Source organism: Sorex araneus, chromosome 1 (genome assembly GCF_027595985.1).
Source record: "Sorex araneus isolate mSorAra2 chromosome 1, mSorAra2.pri, whole genome shotgun sequence".
Classification (NCBI taxonomy): Eukaryota; Metazoa; Chordata; class Mammalia; order Eulipotyphla; family Soricidae; genus Sorex; species Sorex araneus.
Window position 1 is genome coordinate 292,863,960 of NC_073302.1, and position 15,521 is coordinate 292,879,480.

Here is a 15,521-nt window from a genome sequence, read left to right on the forward strand (position 1 = left end):
TGACCCAAGCTCCATTCCTCCATCTCTCTCGTAGAGCCTGGCAAGCTACCGGAAGTATCCCACCCGCACGGCAGAGCCTGGCAAGCTACCTGTGGTATATTCAATATGCCCAAAACAGTAACAACAAGTCTCACATGGAGACGTAACTGGTGCCCACTTAAGCAAATCGATGAACAACGGGATGACAGTGCTACTCTGAGATTTGAATGGCCCAAATCTCAGGACTTCCTGACCCAAGGCACCCCCCTTTATTCTGGTTACTGCTATTGCTGTACCCCTTCTTTTCCCTGCCTCTCCTTGGTGGAGAGGGACCTGGCGGGACTATGAATGGAAGGTGCCCCATGCCTGGGTATCCGCAGTGACCTCCAGGTTTCTCCAGTGTAGAACGAACATGTGCAAGAGGAGTGGCTGAGGGTCAGCCCTAGCCCATTTGTCTTCATATCTAAGAGAAAACATTGTCCCCATATTGTATGGCATTTGAGTTAGAGAAGAGACACAGCAAGGGACGTTATTGGGATCTGTGTGTTGAATTGTGTCCCCCATCAACCCACCCTGCTCCTCCTCCAATGGGATGTAAATCTTGACATCTGGCACCCATCAAGGTGACTCTGGAGGGTACAGTTAAATGAAAATGAGGTCATAGTGGCATGGGGTGGGCTGTAAATTCATTGACCCATCCACCGATAAGGGGAAAACACCTGAGGACAGAGACACACAGAGCAGTGGCCGCAGGGAGGTAGGAACAGAGGCAGGATGTCGCTCACAAACAGAGCAGCAGCCAAGCTGAAAACAGCCCCATGGTAGGAGAGAGCACGGCAGTTTCTGAGAGCGTCTGTAGAGCAGCACCTTGATGCGGGTTTCTGGGTTTCATAACTTCTCTTGTCCTAGGCCAAGCTACACGGTGCTTCATATGGCAGCCCCCCCAAAGCTGATACACAAAAGGGACAGTATTTTTGTTTTGCAAGAGGGGATACTTTTGGGAATCACATTATTGACAGTGAAGTGGAGAAAGAACTTGCCATAAGCAGACAGCAGCCCAATCCCCTGTGGTCTGCAGTGCTCTCACTAACCTTGAATCAAGAGAAACATAGTGTGAAGATTCTTCACTTTAAAAAATATTTATTGCAAGTTTTGGACTGGAGCGATAGCACAGCGGGTAGGGCATTTGCCTTCCATGCTGCGGACCTGGGTTCGATTCCTCCGTCCCTCTTAGAGAGCCTGGCAAGCTACCCATGGTATACTCGATATGCCAAAAACAGTAACAAGTGTCACAATGGAGACATCACTGGTGCCCGCTCAAGCAAATCGATTAAAAATGGGATGGCAGTGCTACAGTGCTACATTGCACGTTTCTTTCCAAATACTTCTGAGTGGGATTTTCCTTGGTCCTCTGAGAGTCGAAAGTTGATTTTTGTTTGCTTCCTCAGTGGAGCAAACTGAATCAAGGTGGTGTCTCAGGGTGTAGATTTAGAAGCCATATAAAGGCAGGTGACCTTCTCCTCGTCTGGCTGCCATATTTGCCTCTGATTAGATGCTCAAGGGAAAGCTGGAAGCATTACCTGACTTGGTGCTAAGTTCATACAGTTTATGAAGAGCCCTGGAATATGAAAGAAAATGTATATTCTGGGCTAAATTAAAGTAAGTCATTCTTTTCATGGCAGGATATCATGGTTTCCAAGGTGTTGACATATATATATATGTATATATATATTTCATGGCAGATAGAAGAATAAAACTCACACATCTTAGCTGTAGAACATTTATGGCTGAAATTTCTGAAACTGGATTTCCATGAACTAATTTTTAGATATAAGCATTTTACTGATGTTTCAGTGGGTGAGTTTGAAACATGAATTAGTTACTCCCCATCATCTTTATGGCTTATTTAATTTTCCTCTATTTTAATCTCCATCCCTTTAAAAATCTCTAACTGCAACCCCATACAACTATATATATTAAATTATAGTCTCAGATGTCCATTCTAGTGTAGGGGATATGCAATATTTTATTCTAGTTTCAGCAAGTTATTACTGCCATTTCCCAGATGATTAAAATTTGTTTTTTATATTTTTACTGTTTATATGAAGCTTTTTTATTGGCATGAACAGTAAGAAGTCTTTGATATGCAGCTTATAAATGTGAAGGTTTCATGAGGTTCAACCTAATGCACTAATAATATTAGAGAGCCTTTACTCTTATTAAGATACTCCATTTATCAGAAGAGGTTTAGCTACTTGAAGAATTTGACTTTAATTCCCTTCTAAGTAGACTGGATGGTTGGCAAGGGAGATCACTTAGGCTTGCAAATGATCGAAAGTTGACTGAGATTGACAACATTAAGCAGACTGGACAGGAGTGGAAAATGACACTACCAGTTTGACAGATTCATGCTCACTGGACTAAATCCATTGCAATCAGAGGCATGGTTTTGTTTGTAAAATAGAGTAATTAACTTGAAAAAATGCAGCAGGAGTAAAAACATTTTTGAGAAGTGGGCCACAAGATGAGGCATTTTAAAGCCACAGCCAGTCACAGTTTTAGGCTTTTGCAGAGCTACCCAAATCCGATACCCAGAGTCGTTTATTCCCAGTGGCCATCTGGCTCTCATCATGTAGATTTTGGCTGCCATGCTAAATGACTCTTGGCACTAGATTAATGATTCCATTCTATTGTGGAATATGAATTTAGGCACTAAGATATTGCCGGGCTCTCTGAGAGAGCCCTGCAAGCTACCAAGGGTATCCCACCTGCACGGCAAAACCTAGCAAGCTACCCATGGCATAATCGATGTGCCAAAGACAGTAACAAGGATGGTCCTCATTCCCCTGACCTTGAAAGAGCCCCCAATATGCCACTGGACTACACTGGTACACAACAGTGATGAATGGAGATGTTACTGGTGCCTGCTCAAGTAAATCAATGAACAATGGGATGACAGTGATAGAGTGAAGATAGATAACTTTCTTAAGTAATATAATTATACTCTTCTTAACTTTCCACACTGCACTCACCTTTACAAACCTGATTAAAGATTAAGGAAACCCAAGAAATCTATCTACTCTTGTTTCTCTAGTTCATACTTGATATTCAACTTAACAAAAAATCCAAGGAGCATTTTTGGCTGAAGATAATGCCACCCTCTTCATATATCAGTGGCAACTTGGCAGTTTATAAGATCCCATATAAGGGATCAGAGAGATAGGATAACTGTGCTTGTTATGCTGTCAGTCAACCCAAATTTGATGCCCACCATACCATATGGACCCCCCAACCAGTACCACCAGGAGTGACCTTTGAGCACAGAGCCAGGAATAAAAGAATAAGCCTGAACACCACTAGCACTAGATTCATATATACGTGAACATAATATATATATATTTCTGTTCCTTAATAACAAGGACCCAGGAATATTACGTCTTTTACAGGTGAAACTAATATACAACCAATTAAAGTACTTGTGGATTTCATGAAGCAAAACTTACTCAATTTCCTGACCATAACAATATAGCAGTTCAGTGTTGATTTTGAGAATATTGAAAGTTAAGAAATTTCTGTGAACATTAATGAATGTACTCAGTCTTTTGATTATTAAATCAAATTTGCTATTATATGGATATTTCTATTTTTTATATGCAATCTTATTATTTTAAATGAGTATTTAAAATATTCATTAGAGTTTTATTATAAATCATAAATATAAGATCAATACCAGTAGCTTCATATAAGATACATTTCTCAGAGTTTATGGTTTTATGTATTATATAATACAGTTAAGTGAAAATAATATTTTGCTGTTCTTTTCCCTTAGCTGTGTAGGTGCTAGATATTTTTTAGGATTTAACTTTCTGACCTTCGATGTCTGGTTTATTATATATTAAGTTTTCTAAAGAGTGGTGTTTCGGGAATAATTGATCAAGATAGTAATTGAAGCAGACATCACATACTCCATGATGCTAGGTGTTGTAACAGTCTTCCTTTAGGTCACTGTGTTATACATGTGTTTGAATTAATAAAAGATATAATTCATTTAAATCCATTGTCCTGTGAGGTTAAGATTTCAAATTTGCTAACCCCCTTTTGAGTGGAGAAGTTTCATTTATAAATCAAGCTGATCACATTTAATTACAATGCAGTTAATTTGAAGGAAACGGCATTGCTTGCAACTCAATCTGATGCAGCAGGGGAGCAAAGCTGTTCCAGTTCTACTCTGGAAATAGCTCTGGTGGGTAGGTGCTAGGTACTCCCACTAGGTTGCAGGGTCCATGCACAGGGGGACCAGGCCCTGGCTGCTCTGTCCCCATGGGAAACGTTTGAGGAGTGTGAGGAGGAACCAAGAGGGTTCAGTTTACACCTTATTTCACAGCGATGTATTTTGGGACCAACTTTTAATTTTAGTTTAGGAAGGGTCCCTGGGTCCAGACAGCTTTTTTATCTCTTCATCCTTTTTCAATATCTGCTTCTCAGTGTCTTTGTGAATGTGTGAAGTTCCTTTATGCCAGCTGCTCCCACTTTTGATTACCCAGGATCATTATAATATTAACCTACATTATGGGGTTTCTCTGTCAGCCAGGCTCATTCTCAACACATAGGTGATGAATTGCCCACACGCAGTGCCTGATCACTGGAAGTGCTTTTCCTCCAAGACTGTAGTGGTTTACTTTGGAAAACAATCTGAGTCTAACCGGATGTTCTGTCCCCAGGCCATGGGAAGTGTGATTGTGGCAAGTGCAAATGTGACGCAGGTTGGTCTGGGAACGTTTGCCAGTACCCAACTCACTGTGACCTGACAAAGAAAAAAAGTAACCAAATGTGCAAGAATTCTCAAGATATCATCTGCTCCAATGCAGGTAAGAATCTTCTCCTATGAAAATTATCGAGAGCAATTATCAAGCTTTGGTTTTTAATGAAAATAGGTGGGCTACCAAGAAATGTTGACCCACTCATGGAGACCTCCCTGGAGTGTCCTTTTTAGAAATGAGCTTGAGATAAATCAATAGGGAAAATAACTCATCTTGCTTAGACTGGCAAGTTTGGTATTCTTCAGCTGTTCCAATATCTTCCTCCATGCGGGATATTATTACTGGAAGCAATACCATAACAGCACTTCCTATAAGTCGTACACCATAATTTTTTGAAGGCTGTCTTAAGATTTTTAAAGGGGATTTAAATAAAACGCACCAGGTCAATGGTGCTTTGAATTTATACCTTAGAATTCAATGAAACCAAACTTTTTAAATTTGATAGAAATTTCAGATGCACTCAATGTGATTATAGTGACAGCAAATATTTCATTGACCAAAATATTTAGAAGTCATTTAGAAATGTTTCTTAGAAGTGTACAGAGAAGCTTTTAAAATTAATTATTAAACTATAGAAATGAAAACAGCTGTGGTTTAGGTTTTCAATGGCAGTTAGCCAGCGTTACTATAATTAAATACCCTTTAAAGGGTGTCTGGAGTCTCAAAGTAAGCTTTTTTTCCCCCTGATCCCCAGTGAATGAGACGAAAGCTCTTGTTTAAGAACTGATTCATTGCTTACCAAGATGGTCTGAACTCCAGTAGGTCTTTAAAGCTCTAGAGCAATGCTTTTTTTTTTCTTTTTTGGATCACACTTCACGATGCACAGGGGTTATTCCTGTATTCCTGGCTCTGCACTCAGGAATTACGCCTGGCGGTGCTCAGGGGACCATACGGGATGCTGGGGATTGAACCCCGCTTGGCCATGTGCAAGGCAAACGCCCTACCTGCTGTGCTATTGCTCCAGCCCCTCTCAGAGCAATTCTTATGTAGAACTTGGGGAATTAAATAGCAAGCAATTTCCTCACATAGGTGAGGATGGGAAAGGCATTAGTCGCACAGCTCACATGATTGGAATAGTTAGTCTGTAAGTCTTAGCTACATCCTTGGTCTAATCTATTCTAGCCATTGCTACAATAGATTAGATTCAGAAGAAAGTTGTGTAAACTGAGAATAAATTTCTACTTACCCTCTGGGATCTTTGCAGGGTCTAGTAGAGCAATCTAATTGAGGCAGGACAGATTACTTTAGGGAGAGCAAATTCAATTGCATTCAAATACAAACCATGCTAGGCTGATATGGTTCTATAGTAAATGGGGCTTAAGTGAGAGTTTTATCAGAAACGGGATAAGGACTGGGGGCTTTCAGGAGAGAAGAGAGAAATCCAGGTGGGCAAAGATCCAGATAGTAATAACATATTTGCTCTCGTACTCTCATTTCTGATAGAAAGGTTTGACAAAAGGAAAGCAGAATCAGGGTGATACTCCCAACTTTCGCTCTTCTACCTGGTTTAGAACATAGTAGATTCCTCCCAGTAAAAGTGTGTGGATTCACTTTATCTCAGAATAATCCACATGCCAAAGGTCTAGTCTGGATGTCTTCAGAGGCTCGTCTTTCCATGATTTGCTAACGAAAAACATGAATCAACACAATATCTCGAAGAAAGTGGGGAGACCCGGGTCGTGGATCCTGAGAAATGCCTCTGGGCCGGTAGGAAGCCCCTTACTTCTCATTACTGGAATCTGTTCTTCTTTAGAGGTTAGCTTTTCAAACTTCTTTCAGTAATAAAACTTGAATTCTATTGTGTTTTTCTGTTTTTGTATCAACTGGTTGCTTTGCAATTGGAATCCATTACCCTCTTATCCCATACACCCCTGTTCTGTTTTGGGGTCATACTCAGTAGTACTAGGGGCTTCATCTGGCTCCTGGCATTTCCTTTTTGGTGGTGGTGGGTAGAACCTGTAGTTCCTGGTTTCCCCTAGATCTTCTGCTGTAAATCACGTGCTCAAATCTTTGAGCTATGTCTTCAGCACATCAAGGTTTATTTGTTGTTGTTGTTTAACAATGTTGTTTTTAAAATAAGTCCAAGGGTTAGTTTAGGACTTCATAGGCATTTGAACATTATGAAATAGAAACATGTGAATCATTATATTAGCATATTTTAAGGGACATTTTACAGTACTATTTCAATGGAAAATAAAATATACCTAATGAGATATATAATACATTCCTACATTTCTGTGATTGATGTACCTCTGTCATTTTTTCCCCCTCTCATCAATGGACCCGAATGAACTTTTTAGCATTTTTCCATCACTTGTAGGACCCACACTAGTTAGAGGTATGATATATTTATCATATCTCTTTAGTCTTTTTTCCTCTGAAATCCTGTAAAGATAATGAGCGGATTGAACTTTTTGAATAATCTGCTCCAAATTTTCATTTACTTTTTAATAGAATGCTACTTCTTCATTTGGAATTTGTCTGCAGTGTTCTCTTGATTAGCCTCATGCTCTATATCCTTAGCTTAATTTTAATCACTTAGTTAAAATGTTGCCTGGTGTCTCAGCTCTGTGGTGACTTATTTTGCCTTGGAAACAAGTGTTCCATCCTGGGATATCCAATCAAAATTACTTCAGATTTACAGAATTTACCAATCCAGTGTTTAGACTAAGATTAAAATAACTTCCAAACCCAAACATTCCCTCCATACTTACCAGTTGCCACTCAGCATTGCAGCAATGAGAATCTTCCCTCATCTGTCAGTTAATATTTTATGTAGTTAGTGAGTTATTAGCATCCTAGCATTGCAATTCCTATTTTTCAGTGGTTTCTTCTTATACTGAGTTGTGCTGATGCTCAGATCATCTGTAATAAGAATACTGAAATCCCTTTATACCATTCTCTCTGTCCCTTTTTCATGTTCCCATCAATTTTTTGCTTGGTTTATTTGAGCAATTCTGTACCTTCTGACATTGCAAAATATCACAAAATAATTCTCTGCCACAGCCTTACAATCAAACATTTCTCAAAAATTCCTTCTTTCTTTTAGGAAAGATGGTATCAGAGTAAAAATTGGAACATAAAGAGATGTTTATTTTCATTAGAATTGATTTTGCTTCTCATTATTTCTTATGAATAAGATGACACATAGGTATATGTAGATATACATAGAAATACACATCTGTGCCTTTGCATGCATGCGTGTTTGCATGTAGCTAAGAAATCATTAATTCTCATCAGAATTTACATCTTCTATCCATAGTCTCTATGCTTATTTTTATTTTCCTCTTCCACATTTGCCTGGGAAGAGGACAAAAGAACCCTGGATTCCAGCATCATTGATGTCTTTAACTCATTTCCTCATGCTACATCTAAATTATTTCAAACCAATTTACAAGTAAAGTCTTTTTAAAGGGAGGAAGAGAGAAATTTCCCAGAATTTGGTTGCAATTTATTTTACCCCAACTTTGCTCATGGTTGGGCTTTGTTGTAAAATTCTATGTTCAGAAATTACCTTGATTTCTTTCTCCTTATCCCTGCTTACTGTAGTTATGATCCACAGCTGAAATACTATAACATTGCAGATTGCTTTTAATTTTAGGACTCCCTCTCACCCCTAGACTCCTTGGTTTAATTTTATTTTATAATATGTAGGACATTACCAAGCTTCCAAAAGTCAAAATTATGGAAAAAGAGTTTTTTCAGAGAAGCATCCTACTTTTTCATGAAGTCTCTATCTGCTTCCTTGCCACCTTGTAGGTGACCAATTTTTTTGAATCCTACTTTATCTTCTTTATGTGCTTTATTATTTTTTGCAAAACATATATGTATATATATATATATATGTGGCTGCAGGATGACTTTAGGTTGACCTTGTGACCACTCACTACTTTTGGAACGAAAGCACAGTGGTAGGGCATTTGCCTTGCACACAGCCAACCCAGGTTTGATTCATCCATCCCTCTTGGAGAGCCTGGCAAGCTACTGAGAGTATCCCGCCCACACAGCAGAGCCTGGCAAGCTACCCATGTTGTATTGGATATGCAAAAACCAGTAACAACAAGTCTCACAATGGAGACGTTACTGGTGCTTGCTCGAACAAATTGATGAGCAACGGGATGACAGTGACAGTGATACAGTGATATATATGTGGCATTCTTCTTTCTAACAAAAGTAGCTTCCTGGAAGTGTCTTTTGTACTCTTTGCCACGCAACATTCACTGTATCACTGAACTATCATCCCGTTTTTCATCGATTTGCTGGAGCGAGCACAGTAATGTCTCCATTTATCCTAGCCCTGAGATTTTAGAAGCCTCTCTTTACTCATCCTTCCCAACTGTGCTGCATTGAAGGCTTTTTCAGGGCCAGGTGAATGAGACCCATCATTGTTACTGTTTTTGGCATGTCAAATATGCCACGGGAGCTTGTCAGGCTCTGCCATGTGGGCAGGATACTCTTCATAGCTTGCCAAATTCTCTGAGATAGAGAACTAGACTACAAGAGGTCGCACGGCCCTGAATGTGGCTGCACGCTTCCGGGAGCTTTGTTTCATAGTCTCTGGATCTTGGCAGTTGATGGGATTATATAGTGCCAGGGGAAGTTTGTGAGTGTGACTGCCTAGCTACTGGAAAATGGGGGATCTGGGTGGAGGAGACCCAGTCCCGATCTGAGCAGGCTTGGAGATCTCAACATTAACTCATGCAATTCATTCCAGAAGAGCTTATGAAAACTTCTAAATTATTATTTTTCAGATGGATACTATTCATGTTTTCATACAACTTCATGTCTTCAATCTAGTATGCTTGGGAAATTCAGCAATTTCGAGTTGAAAATTTACAAATCACTATTCACAGAAAGTAGGGCTTTCCACGTTTACCGAGATGTGTCATTTGGCATAATTATTAGTATTGAGATTGCTAGGCCCCAAGGGGAATTTATACTCTGTGCTAGAGTTGTTCTTTCTTTTTCTCCTACTTTCTTCTCAATCAGGAAGCCTTGCAAGTTGACTTTGAGAATCTCATTTTCACCTCTTTCTTTTAAATTGATTTCTGCCAGTCCAGCCGAGTGTAAGTTTTGTCCCAAGTTGCTTTAGTCGGTGAGTTCTTTCTACTGACGTTTGGCCATTACAATATGAAGTAATTTGCTAGAGTTGTGGGAAGCAGAAGGGGAGAAAAGAGGTAAGGAGCGGAATGGCACATTGACCAGATGGGCAGGTGAAATGCAACTGGGGAATGAGAAATTCCAGAGTCTGACATCAGGAAAGCAGCAGGCTTAAGGGCTGTAGGGCGGTGTTCCTATGTTACCCTCGCAGGAAGAGGAGGCTGTACTGGGCAGAATGAAAAGTCATAGCTAAAATAACCTAGCATACAGCAGAAGACACATTCTGAAGACTAAGTTAACTGGCAACCGAGAGAGGCAGAAGCACAGGAGTCTGGCACTGTTGCCTGTACTCCGTTTGCACTCTCTCAGAACCAAGTGAATTCTACTTGGTGATTGAGACAGGAAGTCTGAGTTGGTGCAAACTTCTCACACAGCCAGGAGTGGTTCAGATGTGTGGATGAAAATGAGCTGGCTGTGGGGGATGTCAGTGAGAAGTTGTAGAATTCAGAAACAGACTCTTCCTCCCACTTTCCCCAGTAACAGACACTACTCACTGCCTTAGTGATCATCCTCCTCTTTCCAATTCAGGGGGCTCTTGGTATCTCAGTACCATAGACAGTCTTTAACTGGTATCTTAATCCTTGACTAGCTGCCTTCAGCTGACACTTTTTGCCTAACTGAAGCCACACACATCACTGTTCTTTGATTCTCTTTCTTTCCTTTCTTTCTCTTTTCTCTTTCTTTCTTTCTTTCTTTCTTTCTTTCTTTCTTTCTTTCTTTCTTTCTTTCTTTCTTTCTTTCTTTCTTTCTTTCTTTCTTTCTTTCTTTCCTTCCTTCCTTCCTTCCTTCCTTCCTTCCTTCCTTCCTTCCTTCCTTCCTTCCTTCCTTCCTTCCTTCCTTCCTTTCTTTCTTTCTTTCTTTCTTTCTTTCTTTCTTTCTTTCTCTTTCTCTCTTTCTTTTTCTCTTTTTCTCTTTCTCTCTCTTTGTCCCTCCCTCCCTCCTTCCTTCCTTCCTTCCTTCCTTCCTTCCTTCCTTCCTTCCTTCCTTCCTTCCTTCCTTCCTTCCTTCCTTCCTTCCTTCCTTCCTTCCTTCCTTCCTTCCTTCCTTCCTTCCTTTCTTCCTTCCTTCCTTCTTCCCTTCCTTTTCTTTTTTCCTTTTCTTTCTTTTTTCTTTCTGTTCTTTCTCTCATTTTTCCCTTCTTCTTTCTCTTTTTGTCTTTTGTGAGTCCTACTCAGCGATACTCAGGGTACTCCTGAGTGGGCAATCAGGAATTACTACTGGCAGTGCTTGGGGGACCATATGGGATTTTGGGGTTTTAATTAGATCAGCAAATGCCCTACCTACTGTACTATCACTCGAGCCCCCCCCCCCATTATTCTTGAACCTGGATCCACCCTCAATATCCAAGTTTTATTCCCAATGTCTACTAGCTGAAATTCAGTTCTTTTGTTAAGTGCCAATTCTAGAACTGAATCCTTTTTTTCCTTCACAGAGACAGACCTAACTTTATGCTTTTTATGTAGAATTTGTCAGAAATATATGTGCATTATATATATGAAATCAGTTACATAGCTTTTTATTCCTTGTCTAAAATTGATTTATTTTAATTTATTCTTCTTATTATCTCCTATAGCATTATTACTAGTACTTTGCTAAAATATAATAGGTAGCAAGAAAATTTAACAACTAGATATGACGATGCTTGAAATACAGCAGGAATATATGTGAAAATGAATAAGAAAGGTGATAATTAGAAAAGAACGAGATGAGGCAATACTAGGAATTAGAGCATTAGACTAATTCCTATTATTTAAAATAGTTTTCAGAAAGAAAAACTAGAAAATGAAGTTTAGTAAGAGTAAAATTCACAGAACTTTTCTCAGAGAAGGAAAGTATAAGCTGAGTTTTTTTTCAGACTTCCCATTTATATATGATAGAGAATAAAAAAATTACAGGTAATAGCAAACTTCAAAGGACCAGAACCTTGCATAGAAATATGGAAATAGGACCTTGTGGGATCTATAAATATTAAATGAATTTGAAGAAAATACTCAGGAATACTACTGCGTGCATTCATTGTATGGATAGAGAAAAGGGAAGAAGCTAGCGCTTTCTGGAAGGCTGATGCTGCTGAAAACTGGACATAGATCCTGCTTCAAGAGCTTGAGGAAAAGGCAGCTGGGATAGAGAAGGGACCACTATGGCAAAGATCATTGGAAATGATCACCCTGGGTAAGAACTGCTAAAAATAGGTAATGGAACAAACATGATAACCTCTCAGTATCTGTATTGCAAACCATGATGCCCAAGAGGAGAGAGAGAGAGAGAAAGAAGGAAAGTGCCTGCCAGAGAGACAGGCTTGGTGGAGGGGATTTGGGTGGGGGAAAGCAGAGAGGCTTGGCAGGAGGGAAACTGGGAACATGGGTGGTAGGAAATGTACACTGGTGAAGGGATGGGTGTTAGAACATTGTATGACTGAACAGCCTTGTAACTTTATCTCAGTGATTCGATTAAAAAATAACCTAAAAATAAAACAAAAATATCAGACATAGTAGATAATTAGAAAAATGAACCAAATATCTTAGTTCTCACAGATTGAAATATAAATTAGACATTATTTGAAGATAAGGAGTTTTAAAGATGAAGATGAAACTTCTTCCCACAAATCTGTATACCTAGTGAGGATTAAAATCAACCAGACTTGATTGCATCTGAGGGCCATGTTTTTCCCAATGTACCACATGTCAAGATGCCAATACCCAGTCTCGAGTCAAGTGTCCGTTGCATTGTTGCATTTGTGGTCCTTCTCTGTTCCTTAGCTTCCACACCCACTCACCACGTGTCTAGTCTTTCTACTGAAATTTTCTCCAGGAATGTTTGCTTCTTCCTGAAGTCTCACAGCAATTACCCAATTCTGTCATTATTTTTCTTCCTACAGACAAATGAAATAACTCCTTTCCTCCTCTCTACTCTTGCCCCACTGTACTTCATTCTCTACCATGTGACAACCCAAACAATCTGATTAAAAGGCCTTTCCAATCGCAACCTTCCCTTGCTGGGAATATTACTATGGCTTTCATTAATCCAAAGTAGAAATTATCACCTCACATGCAAGTTCTCTCTGATCTGAACTTAAAATTCTCGAAGTCATCTTATGCCATATTTTACATTCATTTCTATACTCCAAAATTATTTTCCGATTTTTCTCTTTAACACACAAGATAGTACTCTTTGCAGTGGTGTCTTGCTAGAAGTGAGACTTTTCATTGTCTCATTTATTTATTTATTGTTATTAATAATAATAATAATAATAATAATTTTTGCTTTTTGGGTCACACCTGGCGATGCTCAGGTGTTACTCCTGGCTCATGCGCTTAGAAGTTACTCCTGGCAATGCTCGGGGGACCATATAGGATGCTGGGAATTGAGCCCAGGATGGCCTCGTGCATGACAAATGCTTTACCCATTGTACTATCGATCCAACCCTTGTCTCATTTATCTTAGCTGTTATTTTACTTGACTTTCAGTCAAGTAAATAAGTCTAAGATTTATTATCCAGGGAAGAATCTCTCTCCCACCCCACCCCCATCAGACCTCTGTTTCCCAGTGAAATGTTATTGCTATGTATTTCTGTCATAGTTTTTCACATATCACATAGTTTGGTTTTGTTCTACTGATTTAAAACTTTGAGAAACTACCTATAACCAGCTTTATCCCCTGTTACTTTTTTCTGTCTACAGAGTTGTTGGGTAAGTGTTAGGATCTCGCTGATGTTTTATAGATTTTATAGATTGCTCTGATAATAAATTAAAATTTGAAAATAAACTATGCAGCTGTCAGGAACAGTGAAGCCTTAGAAATTTTCCTATAAATGGATGGACATGGAGAGTATCGTGCTGAGTGAAATGAGTCAGAAGGAGAGGAACAGAGAGAGAATGACTGCAATAATTTGTGATATATAAAAATATATATACAGTAGAACACTAATATCCATGGCCAAGGTAAACAGGGGTTAGGAGGACTTGTCAATGGTTAGAACTAACCATAAGCATGTGTGTGGTTGCAGGTAGATAAGAGAGAGAAGAGGCCAATATGATAATAATAGCCAGGAATGATCAGGCTGGATAAGATCTGAGGGTTAAAAGTAGGTAAAGGTATATTCTTGACAACCTTTCGGTATCAATGTTGCAAACCACAATGTCCAAAAGGAGAGATAGGGAGAGAGAGAGAGAGATAGGGAGAGAGACATAGAGAGAGACAGAGAGAGAGACAGACAGAGAGTGGCAGAGAGAGAGAGAGAGAGAGAGGGAGGGAGGGACGGATGGAGGAGGGAGGGAGGGGAAAAGCTCCTGCCATAGAGGCAGGCAGGGGGTGAGGGGTGGGAGTGATGGGAGGGAACCTTGGGGACATTGGTGCAGGGGTGCTGGGAAGCTGGAGATATACTCTGGTGGAGGGATAGGGATTGGAATACTGTAGGACTGAAATCCAATCATGAACAGCTTTGTAAGGGTGTGACTCAATTAAAAAGTTAAACAAATTTGAAAATAAGTATAAAAGAAAAGATTTTTCCTACTACTCAATATCATTTTAATGCTATATTACTCGAAGTGAAATCATTCAGGAATTCTAATAAAATCCTGTAACTTGACTTAGTATATGAAGTGTGGTAGATCAGATGACTCTAATGCCGCCTCATCACCTGAGTTTTCCTAAAGTTTACATCATGTTCCCTGGTCCCCATATCTAGGAAAATCCATTTTGACCCCACTGCCATTAAAATTGTATCTCAGCTTAACATTGTGGATGAAAAAATATTAGGAATATCTAAGTTTGTCATGTATGCATTTGATAATAATGTGTTATACAAATATTATTTACATAAATAGCATGCCCAAATATTGTGAAATAATTGAATAAATATTGGTAAAGATGATAGCAAGCTTACTTCTGTTACTAAGCTTAGAATTTTATGCTTTAGTTCACTTGAGACCCAGGTATAATCAGACAAAATTCATTCAGGCACTGATTGAATAGACATGTATAAGATAACTTTGTACTTGGGAAGGTCAAATTGACATTTATGAAACTATTAGATGTCAAACAGAATAGTTTTGTGCTATGAAGTATAATTGCTGTGCTACACTAATCTCAATAAAGAATGTTTTTAATCTTATAATGCCCACAGAAATGCATGATTGGAATATTAAACTGATTTAACTTTTGTCTACTTGATAAAGATAAGAATTCATTAATTTTAATTCTTATGCACTTAACAAATAATCTTTGCTTTGCTTTAATGATTTAGGTACATGTCACTGTGGCAGGTGTAAGTGTGATAATTCTGATGGAAATGGACTCATTTATGGTAAATTTTGTGAGTGTGATGATAGAGAATGCATTGATGATGAAACAGAAGAAATATGTGGAGGTATGTATCTTAACTTTGCAGAAATTAATCAAAACAACTGATTTTTCACTTGGTACACTCTAAGTTGTTGTTGTTGCTGTTGTTTTGCTATAAAATTCTCTAGCAGGTTTACTAATTTAATCTGACCTTATATTTATTTGTAAATATTTTATCTAAGGAGGGTCAGACTAGACATTCAGAGTTTGAGTAGTACT

At 39.0% G+C, this 15,521-nt stretch overlaps 1 protein-coding gene across 1 annotated transcript in view; it reads left to right on the forward strand.

The window, feature by feature from the left end:
• ITGBL1 (integrin subunit beta like 1) overlaps nucleotides 1–15,521 on the forward strand; it is a 256,659-nt gene that overhangs the window by 102,528 nt on the left and 138,610 nt on the right. Inside the window, exons 3-4 of the mRNA XM_004614046.3 lie at nucleotides 4,701–4,847; nucleotides 15,205–15,327. Coding sequence (XP_004614103.3) covers nucleotides 4,701–4,847; nucleotides 15,205–15,327 — 270 coding nt within the window. The remainder of the gene's footprint in view (nucleotides 1–4,700; nucleotides 4,848–15,204; nucleotides 15,328–15,521) is intronic.